Below are 13,533 nucleotides of genomic sequence, written 5' to 3'. Positions count from 1 at the left end.
GACCAGTTTATCACTAGTTATAAGTCTGTAGACCAGTTTATCACTAGTTATAAGTCTGTAGACCAGGTTATCACTAGTTATAAGTCTGTAGATCAGGTTATCACTAGTTATAAGTCTGTAGACCAGTTTATCACTAGTTATAAGTCTGTAGACCAGGTTATCACTAGTTATAAGTCTGTAGACCAGGTTATCACTAGTTATAAGTCTGTAGACCAGGTTATCACTAGTTATAAGTCTGTAGATCAGGTTATCACTAGTTATAAGTCTGTAGACCAGGTTATCACTAGTTATAAGTTTGTAGACCAGATTATCGCTGGTTATAAATCTGTAGACCAGGTTATCACTAGTTATAAGTCTGTAGACCAGTTTATCATTAGTTATAAGTCTGTAGACCAGGTTATCACTAGTCATAAGTATATTGACCAGGTTATCACTAGTTATTAGTCTGAAGACTAGGTTATCGCTGGTTATTAGTCTGTTGACCAGGTTATCACTAGTTATAAGTCTGAAGACTAGGTTAAAGCTGGTTATAAGTCTGTAGACCAGGTTATTACTAAATATAAGTCTGTAGATCAGGTTATCACTAGTTATAAGTCTGAAGACCAGGTTATCACTAGTTTTAAGTCTATTGACAATTATCACTGGTTATAAGTATGTAGACTAGGTTATCACTAGTCTGTAGACCAGGTTATCACTAGTTATAAGTCTGTAGACCAGGTTATCACTAGTTATAAGTCTGTAGACCAGGTTATCACTAGTTATAAGTCTGTAGACCAGGTTATCACTAGTTATAAGTCTGTAGACCAGGTTATCACTGGTTATAAGTATGTATACCAGATTTTCACTTGTTATAAGTATGTAGACCAGGTTATCACTAGTTATAAGTCTGTAGACCAGGTTACCACTAATTGTAAGTCTGTAGACCAGGTTATCACTAGTTATAAGTTTGTAGACCAGGTTACCACTAGTTATAAGTTTGTAGACCAGGTTACCACTAATTATAAGTCTGTAGACCAGTTTATCACTAGTTATAAGTCTGTAGACCAGGTTATCACTTGTTATAAGTCTGTAGACCAGGTTATCATAAGTTATAAGTCTGTTGACCAGGTTATCACTAGTTATAAGTCTGTAGACCAGTTTATCACTAGTTATAAGTCTGTAGACCAGGTCACCACTTATTATAAGTCTGTAGACCAGGTTATCACTAGTTATAAGTCTATAGACCAAGTTATCACTAGTCATAAGTCTGTTGACCAAGTTATCACTATTTATAAGTCTGTAGACCAGGTTACCACTAGTCTGTAGACCAGATTTTCACTAATTATAAGTCTGTAGACCAAGTTATCACTAGTTATAAGTTTGTAGACCAGGTTATCACTGGTTATAAGTCTGTAGACTAGGTTATCACTAGTTATAAGTCTGTAGACCAGCTTATCACTAGTTATAAGTCTGTAGACCAGGTTATCACTGGTTATAAGTCTGTTTACCAGGTTATCACTAGTTTCTCAATTTTCAATGAAAGGCACTGATCACAGTAAATATATCATGATAGTCATTATAGTTCATATGTATAAATGTAAATGTACAATCATAAAACTTACTCCTTGTAGTTAGAATAGATTTCTAGCACTTTATTTCTGTGATTTGTAAAAATTCTTTAAAAATGACAAACAAAGTAACAATGACTTTTTGGTGTCCACCAATAAAAACAAAACAGTTATCAAACTTAAAACAAATACACAAACATGCATTGTGTATTATTCATATTAGTAGTGCAAATTAAATGTAGCCACACAAGTATACTACAAAAGAGACAAAATCAAAAGTTTTTTATCCTGAACTTGTATCAGGAATATGAATAATTAATATAGAAAATTGTACTTTCATATAAATGAAATGAATTAAGAAATACATATATGTACTATAATGTCTAATACAATAATTCATTTAATGAATCGTTTGTTGAAATTTAGATGAATAACAGTAGCATCAACAGCTATCTTACTAACAAGAGGCCCAAGAGGCCTTGACGGTCACCTGAGTGCTGCTACAGAAAGAGCATTGCAAAGTTGGTTCAAATCTGTAAAAAGTATTTAAGAATCAGAATAACTTTTAAAGTTGAACCTTCGTATTAGAATTTTTATTTTTTGTTTTTTCATTTTGATAGTTAGTGTATTATGTTACCAAACCTTATGCTTAAAATTCCAATTTGCTTTGCTAACGTTAAACAACAAAACCAAACTAGAAGTCAGTCAGTGTCAGTGATTTTATAAATTTTACTTTTTAATCTATGAAGATTATTTGGTTACATAAAACCTGTGAAATCAGAAGATTTTTGAAATTTTAGCCATTTTGACCCATTTTGGCCCCGCCCCTCTGGTCCCTGGGGGTCAGCCAGGACCAATATGGATATGGTGTTAAAATGATATCTCAGGCTAATAATTCTAACCCAGATTAGCTAATTTCCTATGAAAACTAAGCAAATAATGTTCATAAATGTGTTTTCCCTATATAAACCATAGTAAATTTGACCCCCTCCCCAGGGGAAAATCGAAGATCCCTGGGCCATGAAATTCACAATTTTTGTAAACGGCCTTATGACCGTACAATCTATGAAGAGTATCTGGTTCCATCAAATCTGTGAATTCAGAAGAAGTTTTGAAGTTTTAGCCTATTTGACCCCTTTTGGCCCCGCCCCTAACGTCCCTGGGAGTTGGCCAGGACCAATATGGATATGACGATAAAATGCTATCTCAGGCTAAAAATTCTAACCCAGTTTGACTAATTTCCTATGAAAACTAAGCAAATAATGTTCATAAATGTGTTTTCCCTATATACACTATAGTAAACTTGACCCCCTCCCCAGGGGGAAACATGAAACCCCAGGGTCATATAATTCACACTTTTTGTAAAGGACCTTAAGACCTCTCCATCTATGAAGAGTATTTGATTCTAGCAGTTCCAGAATTCAGAAGAAGATTTTTGAAGTTTAAGCCTATTTGACTCCTTTTGGCCCCGCCCCTAAGGCCCATGGGAGTCAGTCATGGAAAATTTGTTAACATGATTCAATGGCCATTTCATGGGGATATGTCTGACAACATTTAACTAATTTTCTATAATAAATGACCAAAAAATGCTCCAAAATGACCCCAGGGTCATATAATTCTTAATTTCTGTAGAGGGCCTTGAGACCTTTCAATCTATGAAGAGTATTTGATTCTGCCATTTCTGGAATTTCAGAAGAAGATTTTTGAAGTTTTAGCCTATTTGACCCCTTTTGGACCTACCCCTCAGACCCCTGGGGGCTGGGACCATATAATTCACAATTTTGGTTGACATTTGGCTATGGAAGATTTCTGCAAAATTTCAACAAATTTGGTTCCGTAGTTTTGGAGAAGAAGGTGAAAAAGTAAATTGTTTATCGCCATATGACGGACAACGACGGACAAAAGGTGATTAGAATAGGTCACTTGAGACTTCGTCTCAGGTGACCTAATAAATGGTCCTAGAATAAGCAGTTGTATAAGGGACTATAGACAAGCTCTCCCACCAATCTAATGATGGTTCATATGATTTTGGATCCAGGGTTTGAGATGTAGATAGGGTGACTAAGGTTTTTCATATATATATTGAAGTCATGGAAGCATAGGATTAGCCATGGGATTAATACATCACAACGATAAAATACATACATTATACAAAAAGAGAACTTTACTGAACTGTGGTTGGATAAATCATTGAAGGACAGAGGTAACTACTTCTAGAATACAACTTCTACTCTCTACTTATAGCTCTCCTGTTTCTGGCAGCTCTTCCAAATAATTATAAGCTAGAAGATTTTCTAACAAGATTTCTTTTCTTAGAGGAGTGAAATCATAGTGCTGCAAAGAGAAACTGTGGGACGATATATCATGGTATAAACTACTTGGTTCGGTTCACACTATTTTTTTCCGAATATCACGGTACGCCCCACCAGTTTCCGGATCAGGCAAAATCAGGATTTTTATAGCGGTTAATAGTACTTTCTACCAAAGATATTCGCCATTGATGCACATCATTTCTGTAGTTGTAGATTCTAATTCAATATAATCACTAACTAAAGCATCTACGTAAGGCATTTACAGTTTCAAATATGTTTAATCAAGTTACCTAATGCTAAGACTACGGTAGAAAACACTATAGTTTGTATAGGGGAGATAACTTAGTTTAGGTAAGGGAGACAAATCTAGCCTATAATGAGGATCACTCACAAATAGACCCGTCTAGCTTTTATTGTATCAACATTAACATGAATTTGACATCAATTCACCTGGACGAAGCTAACGATCATTTGACTAATGGTAACTATATAACTTTTATATTATACTGCCAACAGCTGCTCCTCACTCAGAAAGCTTCATGCTGAACATCATATTGGATATCACTTTCTATCTGACAGACCCATGACTGACTCTATTAAGCTTGCCCTCACAAGAAGTGATGCTAGTTCAGTTCATGGCAAAAGAAAAGTGATTGTGTCATTGGATCACCAGATAGTCAGCTGGGAACACAGATATATGTTTAGCAGGACTGGATTGGTTCATCAAGCGAATTGCCATAAGCATGCAATTGATTTAAAGTCGTAAAGAAAAAAAATCCTTTCAAGTTTGAAATACATACATGTATATATGTATATATAAACAGTAGTCTACCACAAATTTTATAATCCATTGTCAGTCAAATTTCTATACAATTCTATAGTGTTGACAGATGAATTATAATGTTACCATTATTTTATGTAAATTAATGTAAAATGCAGTTTTGATTGTGTATATTAAAGCTGAAAGACACACACATGCCATCCATCCTCAGCTGAGAATGAGTTAACAAAGCTAATTAGCGTTAGATATGTGAACACAGCTCAGGTGTAAAGCGTGAATTAATTACAGGTATGTCATGTGGGAATTATTTGTATCCTGGACACTGGAGAGTCCTGCCACCGATACCTCCGGGACGAAGCCGTCGGAATTAGGTTCCTCAGACATGTTTTCATCCAACTGTTGTTTTGCAAATTGGAGGAACACCTAAGAGAACAAATATAACCTCCATTTAGGCTGTACTTTGGCACAATATATACACTGGTACTGTAAACCAACTTTCTTTTGCAAATTTTGTGATTCAAGTAAATTTATTAAATTCATCTTCGCAAATTAATTTCCAATATTTACAGTTTGCACTAACATGGGCTCAAAAACCATGAGTTCTAGTATTATCATTATCAGCGTATAATGATAGTATAAAACTGTAAATGTAAGGAATTTTTTTTATTTTGTTGATAATAACTCATGACCTCAACAAAACAAAAATCTATTTCTTAATTCAATTTTTAATCCGCGAATATATTTTGAAATGAAAATAACAAAAATATGTGGTATGATACCTGCTCTAATGTTGACTGACTAAAGCTGTATTCCTCCAGGCTGTGCTTGGATTTGGCTGTGAAAATATAATAATTATGTATTGTTTTCATTTTAGACTGAAACATATATATATCATCTGAGACTCCTAGTTTTTACATTGATATATATTCGTGTAGGAATAAATATTATCATGTTTTCAATTCAATGGATAATCCACATAGTCGTATTGCCCATGCGTTATCTGCTATAATTGTATCATAGTATAAGATGCCTTTCGAGCATATATTACACCTATACACAATTTGGAAAATTATCTTCACACAAATTGCAGGAAGGAACAGGGAGACGTTTAATGCTTAAATTCATAGGTACTCTGTAACTGCATATGACATGTTATTTTGAGTAAATCTGTATATTCCGACCTTGTTCTAAGGCAGTGAATGTTGAAGCTAGAGACCTTATACCATCCCTTGGTATGGTATAATTGGCCCGCTCAGCAAACTTCTCCTGGCATTTGGCCTGAGGGAAGAGTTCCATCACATCTCTCTCCAAGGCCTCCAACCTCTCCTCCAGGTCCTCTTGACCTCCCGACAGACTCAGTTTTAACTCTAACATGTAGCCACTCCCGTACTTGTTCTTCAGACGCTGTGTTTCACCCAAACACCTACATGAACAGCATGTGATCATGAATATATTTGTTTTTAACACTGCCTTGCCTTAAGGTGAAATTAAATTTCATGCATTTCTTTAAAACATTACAGATTTGTACATTAAATACTGATTCAAATGATAAAATATGGTAATGATAAGAGTTGATGGTAACATAAACATTCTGGACTTAACTTTTTAATGGATGATTTCACTAAATGTGTATAAAGTAAATGTTGTATTATCCAAAAAACACCAGTAAATGATCATCAAGTTTTGGTAAAATATCATACTTATTAAAACACTATAGTATATGAAAAATTCTTTTATCATAAAAAGCCCTATAACTTACTGTAATTTTCCATTGACCATTATAGCTACTCTGGAACACAGAGCATCAGCCTCTTCCATGTAATGTGTGGTGAGGATGGCACCACGCTCTGTTCCCTCAAAACAGCTACTGATCGTGTCCCTGTAACCATAATAGGTGTTTGTTACTAACATAAAGTCACATAAACAGTGTCCCAGTTACAACAGTCACGTACTTATCACTTAAACAGTGTCCCAGTTACAACAGTCACGTACTAATCCCATAAACAGTGTCCCAGTTACAACAGTCACGTACTTATCACATAAACAGTGTCCCAGTTACAACAGTCACGTACTTATCACAAAAACAGTGTCCCAGTTACAACAGTCACGTACTTATCACATAAACAGTGTCCCAGTTACAACAGTCACGTACTTATCCCATAAACAGTGTCCCAGTTACAACAGTCACGTAATTATCACATAAACAGTGTCCCAGTTACAACAGTCATGTACTTATCACATAAACAGTGTCCCAGTTACAACAGTCACGTAATTATCACATAAACAGTGTCCCAGTTACAACAGTCACGTACTTATCACATAAACAGTGTCCCAGTTACCAGAGTCACGTACTTATCCCATAAACAGTGTCCTAGTTACAAGAGTCACGTAATTACCCTTACATCATTAGTCACACAAAACTGTACTGACCATAGGAAGCGTTTGGACTGAGGATCCATTCCAGTGGAGGGTTCATCAAGGAGAACAATCTTTGGCCTGCCCAGGATACTCAGGATATAGCTCAGCTATTCAACATAAAAACAAAATCCAAATTATTTTACTTATTAATGATATTCTAAAACTGACAGTACCTCAGCTATTCAACATAAAAACACAATCCAAATTATTTTACTTATTAATGATATTCTAAAACTGACTGTAGCTCAGCTATTCAACATAAAAACACAATCCAAATTATTTTACTTATTAATGATATTCTAAAACTGACTGTAGCTCAGCTATTCAACATAAATTAATGATATTCTAAAACTGACTGTAGCTCAGCTATTCAACATAAAAACACAATCCAAATTATTTTACTTATTAATGATATTCTAAAACTGACGGTAGCTCAGCTATTCAACATAAAAACACAATCCAAATTATTTTACTTATTAATGATATTCTAAAACTGACTGTAGCTCAGCTATTCAAGATAAAAACACAGTCCACATTATTTTACTTATTAATGATATTCTAAAACTGACAGTAGCTCAGCTATTCAAGATAAAAACACAATCCACATTATTTTACTTATTAATGATATTCTAAAACTGACAGTAGCTCAGCTATTCCAGATAAAAACACAATCCAAATTATTTGACTTATTAATGATATTCTAAAACTGACTGTAGCTCAGCTATTCAAGATAAAAACACAATCCAAATTATTTTACTTTGAATGATATTCTAAAACTGACAGTAGCTCAGCTATTCAACATAAAAACACAATCCACATTATTTTACTTATTAATGATATTCTAAAACTGACAGTAGCTCAGCTATTCAACATAAAAACACAATCCACATTATTTTACTTATTAATGATATTCTAAAACTGACAGTAGCTCAGCTATTCAACATAAAAACACAATTCACATTATTTTACTTATTAATGATATTCTAAAACTGACGGTAGCTCAGCTATTCAACATAAAAACACAATTCACATTATTTTACTTATTAATGATATTCTAAAACTGACTGTAGCTCAGCTATTCAACATAAAAACACAATCCAAATTATTTTACTTATTAATGATATTCTAAAACTGACAGTAGCTCTGCTATTCAACATAAAAACACAATCCAAATTATTTTACTTATTAATGATATTCTAAAACTGACGGTAGCTCAGCTATTCAACATAAAAACACAATCCAAATTATTTTACTTATTAATGATATTCTAAAACTGACTGTAGCTCAGCTATTCAAGATAAAAACACAATTCACATTATTTTACTTATTAATGATATTCTAAAACTGACTGTAGCTCAGCTATTCAACATAAAAACACAATCCAAATTATTTTACTTATTAATAATATTCTAAAACTGACTGTAGCTCAGCTATTCAACATAAAAACACAATCCAAATTATTTTACTTATTAATGATATTCTAAAACTGACTGTAGCTCAGCTATTCAACATAAAAACACAATCCAAATTATTTTACTTATTAATGATATTCTAAAACTGACTGTAGCTCAGCTATTCAACATAAAAACACAATCCAAATTATTTTACTTATTAATGATATTCTAAAACTGACGGTAGCTCAGCTATTCAACATAAAAACACAATCCAAATTATTTTACTTATTAATGATATTCTAAAACTGACTGTAGCTCAGCTATTCAAGATAAAAACACAATTCACATTATTTTACTTATTAATGATATTCTAAAACTGACTGTAGCTCAGCTATTCAACATAAAAACACAATCCAAATTATTTTACTTATTAATGATATTCTAAAACTGACTGTAGCTCAGCTATTCAACATAAAAACACAATCCAAATTATTTTACTTATTAATGATATTCTAAAACTGACAGTAGCTCAGCTATTCAACATAAAAACACAATCCAAATTATTTTACTTATTAATGATATTCTAAAACTGACAGTAGCTCAGCTATTCAACATAAAAACACAATCCAAATTATTTTACTTATTAATGATATTCTAAAACTGACAGTAGCTCAGCTATTCAACATAAAAACACAATCCAAATTATTTTACTTATTAATGATATTCTAAAACTGACGGTAGCTCAGCTATTCAACATAAAAACACAATCCAAATTATTTTACTTATTAATGATATTCTAAAACTGACAGTAGCTCAGCTATTCAACATAAATTAATGATATTCTAAAACTGACTGTAGCTCAGCTATTCAAGATAAAAACACAATCCAAATTAATATTACAGATGTCTTACCTTCCTCTTGGTGCCTCCAGACAATGTCTTGGCCTGTTTGTTCTTGTGTTCATCTAACTTCATATTCTGTATAAAACTACCAAATCAAAGTAACATTCAATCCTCCGTTAACAAGACATATCAGTGGTACTCCAATGATTCAATCAAAGTACTCAAAGTACTGCAAATACAACACAACAGAAACAGAAAAATAGAATGAAATCAAATGAATTTCCAAAATATATAAACCATATTATAAAGACTTTAATATCAACTATTTCAAGAACATTCAACTGATCACAGAAAATACATATGTTTTGTTTAACATTTTTCTTGAATAAAGTTCCTACATGAAAATTACAAAGAGTTTTTATCCAATACTCCTGTTTCTTATGTTGCACATACACTTATTTTGGTAAAACTATGCACACATGAGGGCAGCCTTATAAGCTATTTTGCCTTTATCTTAGATCTGTTTTAGGTACACAGAAAGAACATCTGATAAGTTTACTTCATAACTCTTAGGCCTATAAGCCTTAGATAGTAAGTCCAATTTGAATTATCATTAACAGAGATTATGTAAGTTGGACAGAGGAGTCACCAGCAGGCACCAGTTGGGGAGGACTGGCATAAGGTATTATATAACACTCTGTGTATTCTATACACACTCTGTTTATTCTACCAATCAGAAGGCAGTCTTCCCATGACTACTGATTGGTCCAAAGTAATATTATTTAATGAATAGGGAATTTATGAATGGAAGTTTATGAATGAAATGGTTCAAGAGGTCACCACTAGATGTCATGGTAGGGCAAGTCCTACTCAGTCCAACACATCAATTGTAAACCGGATAGCAATAATACAAACGCTGGTCGCATTGTATTAAAAATCAGCAAACCAAATCCATTTTAAACATTAAAGAGTGAAGTGATTTAGTTTATAGTGTTTATTGATACTTAGCCAACAGATTTTATTTACTCAAAATACATGAAACTTTGAATTAAATAAGTTAAAAGACATAACTCTGCAGCAAAGATTGGATTCAGTTTCAGATACAATTTCATAAAAAGCATTATATTCTTTAATTCAATAAATCAAACTTAAATACAAAAGTTTTCTTACTAATTTGAGAGAACAGGAATTTTGTCCTTGGGAACTCCTCGGATATTTGCATAGCATTCAATGTGTTCCTTCAGCGTGACAACATCCCACAACGCATCATGTTGAGGACAGAATCCTAGGCCTTCAAATGCCTCCGACATACAGGAATGGATATCGTACCCTCCAATCACCACCTACAACATCATTTACAGGATTACAGAGGACTCCACATCATCAAATAACACTTATTTGAATATTTCGGTTATTTGCATAAAATTCTGCGATTTTTTCCTTCTTTATCTTTGTTTTTCAACTTCGTGTATTTGAATAGACTTTTACAGACCTCCGGTTATTAGAATAAAATATTTGGGAAATTCTAAAAATAAAATCGAATGTTTTTCAATTTTGCAATATATTTTTAGCGAAATTCGCCAATATATGTTTCAAGATACTTCGCTTTTTAAATATTTTCTTCTGGAAAATGACTTATTCAAATAAGCGGAATCCTCTGTATTTGTACAGTTCGAAGACAGACAGAAAGACTGTAGACGAACTGGTAGACGAACACGTTGAGTTAGTGTTATTTTGGACTGAAGAAGGCCCTATCGTGGCTGAATATATCTTCCATAGAAATGTTTTTTTTTTATTTTACTTTGAATTTATTTTGGCTTTTTATTTCGGATCATTAATATACTAGCTTTATACCGTTTTTACCTCATTAAGACAGAAAGACATTCAGCAAAGAAATTATAGAATCAATATCAGCTGAACTTGGTCAAAGCAAGTATAAAGTTACAGTGTATACCAGAATTGGACTGAGTCGATTATTAGTGACCAGTTAGCTCATTCAACAGAGTACCCAGCTAGTGTTCAGAGGTTCAAACTGTGGTCTGGCCAGTATATTTTCTCCTCTCCTCTTACAATATTGCTGAGCTTGCCAAACCCTATTTCAAGGATTGAAATATGCAAACTTGTGAGTTGTTGTGTCTCTGGGGGAGAAGACTTGGAGAAAGGAGTGTAGTAGACTGGGTCATTAGGTGACCAAGTATATTAATTACGTAGCTCAATCAGTAGACATGCGGCTAGTGCTCTGAGGTCCCAGGTTTGAACCCCAGTCTGTCTTCTCTTCTTCTGTTACAATAGTAAGACTCACCTGTCCTTTAGTAGGAGCGATCTCAGCAATCATCATGTTTAATGTTGTGGATTTGCCAGCACCGTTGGGTCCTAAGAGTCCAAATATCTCCCCTGTATTGACAGCATATGTTGTATTACGGACAACCACCTTGGTTTTTTCCTCTTTAGTTGTTTTTTTACAACATTGTCCAGCTCCATCCTTAATAAACTCCTTCCTTAAGTTCTCCACATAGGCTGCTACATTTCCCTATGTGATAAAAAACACAGAAAACTAATTTCGGTATTAAATTCAGGAACCTTTAACTTGAATTAGATTATAGTGAAGAAGTACTGTCGGTTACGAAGTCCTAATTTAAAAAAAAATACCTTTATATTTTGTAAGGCAAATGTCAAAATGTAGGTCAGGTCACTGTGACCTACTTTTATAACATAACATCATCTTACTGTATGGTTGCTTTTATTCACTAAATTCACAGTCAAGTTCATTTCTACAAAATGATATACCCACGAATAAAATAGCAAGAATGATAAGTAAGAATCTGTATAGCTTATTATTATTAGAAATCGACAAACGCAAGATCATTTCTCCACACGAAAATAAACAACTATACAGAATATAAAAGAACACGAGACTCAAGCAATAAATAATGTTTGAGAGCACAAAAACAAAGTCCTACATGTGAATATTTGTAGAGTAAGTGTGTTTTGAGATTGTTATATGATTATATATTCTCACAAGTCATAAATTGATACCTTGGAATTAACAAATAAGTATACTTCAAATTTTACTGCAATTATCTCATGGAATAACAATTTTGAAAATCAAGTAAGAAACTTAATTTGGTCCCTTTACTCTAATGTCACCTAGTAGAGAATTTTATATAAATACAATCACTGCCTCCACTAAAGATCAAACTCAGGGTTTCATGATTACAAGTCTCACGCTCAACCTCTCTAGCCAAGAGGTATATTGTAGCTAGTATTCACCTTGGTTACACAGCCAATATGTACACTAATTGCACCACAAAATACTGCTGTATTTTGTCAATTCTGAAGACATTAACTTTTACCTGGTTGGATTTGATGTGCAGCACTCTCTCCCTCTCACTTGTCACATCTTCATCTTCACCTTCAATGTCATCATCATTCTTGTGAGGAATCACCTGACTTATTCGATTTTTATTCAGACATGGAAACGTCTCTCTGACATCTCCACCAGTGTTTCTTATGTCAAGCATTCGTAGGACAAAGAAACCCACTGAAAAGTGGATCAAAGGCTGAAAATTAAACAAAATGAAACCTTAAACACTGAATTTCTTTCTGATTATAATACACTAAATATTTCCATCAAACTGAGCACTGTTTTTAGATATTGTCTTTCAGAATAACTTACCATCACAAATGACATGATAAACTCTGTTGAGAAGTAGTCACTGACCGGAATATCTGAGTCGGGGGCTCCCGAATACAAGTGGACACGGTAAACCTACAACAAGGTCAACAAGGGCTACATTCTTTAGAGACAAGAGACAAGGTCAATCACCTTGGAATTGTCTACCTGTATTATCAAATATGAACGCCACTCCAAGGTATAAGCTCACAGGCCTCCTAGGATGGGTGAGGTAAAATGCAAAATAACTTCAATAGATTTAGTTTGGCTTTACAAGTAGGCAATGGATTTTTAAAAAATAACTTGAAAAGTCTTACAATACTGACATAAAATGCCCCCTGTCTCCCCATAAAATTGAGACAGGACGGACATGAGTTACAATATAAGCCCATCACCCTCACTTCATGATGGAGGATAATGTTAGATGTACTTACTCTATCAATGTAGTAGAACCCTCCAAACACAGCATACGGAGGATCAAGGATCAGAAAGATGTAGTGAAGGATGGAGGCTACATTATTCCTTAACAGCATGTCCAACAACGATACCACAATGTAGGGGATAAA

At 33.6% G+C, this 13,533-nt stretch overlaps 1 protein-coding gene across 2 annotated transcripts in view; it reads right to left on the bottom strand.

Moving 5' to 3' along the window:
- Positions 1-13,533, bottom strand: part of LOC138322701 (ATP-binding cassette sub-family A member 9-like) — a 20,222-nt gene extending 6,689 nt beyond the window's left edge. The window contains exons 1-11 of one of the 2 annotated variants that reach the window (XM_069266740.1): positions 13,402-13,533; positions 12,971-13,063; positions 12,648-12,854; positions 11,597-11,824; positions 10,465-10,637; positions 9,364-9,439; positions 7,071-7,165; positions 6,400-6,519; positions 5,822-6,063; positions 5,420-5,475; positions 4,927-5,063 (exon numbers count right to left, since the gene is read on the bottom strand). In XM_069266740.1, coding sequence (XP_069122841.1) covers positions 4,927-5,063; positions 5,420-5,475; positions 5,822-6,063; positions 6,400-6,519; positions 7,071-7,165; positions 9,364-9,439; positions 10,465-10,637; positions 11,597-11,824; positions 12,648-12,854; positions 12,971-13,063; positions 13,402-13,500 — 1,526 coding nt within the window. In that variant the 5' untranslated portion in view covers positions 13,501-13,533. The remainder of the gene's footprint in view (positions 1-4,926; positions 5,064-5,419; positions 5,476-5,821; positions 6,064-6,399; positions 6,520-7,070; positions 7,166-9,363; positions 9,440-10,464; positions 10,638-11,596; positions 11,825-12,647; positions 12,855-12,970; positions 13,064-13,401) is intronic. The other variant, XM_069266741.1, reaches the window with a different exon arrangement.

This window comes from Argopecten irradians, chromosome 5 (genome assembly GCF_041381155.1).
Source record: "Argopecten irradians isolate NY chromosome 5, Ai_NY, whole genome shotgun sequence".
In the NCBI taxonomy this organism is placed as follows: domain Eukaryota; kingdom Metazoa; phylum Mollusca; class Bivalvia; order Pectinida; family Pectinidae; genus Argopecten; species Argopecten irradians.
The sequence above is the reverse complement of the archived record's forward strand: the minus strand, read 5'-3'. Positions and strand labels throughout refer to the sequence as shown.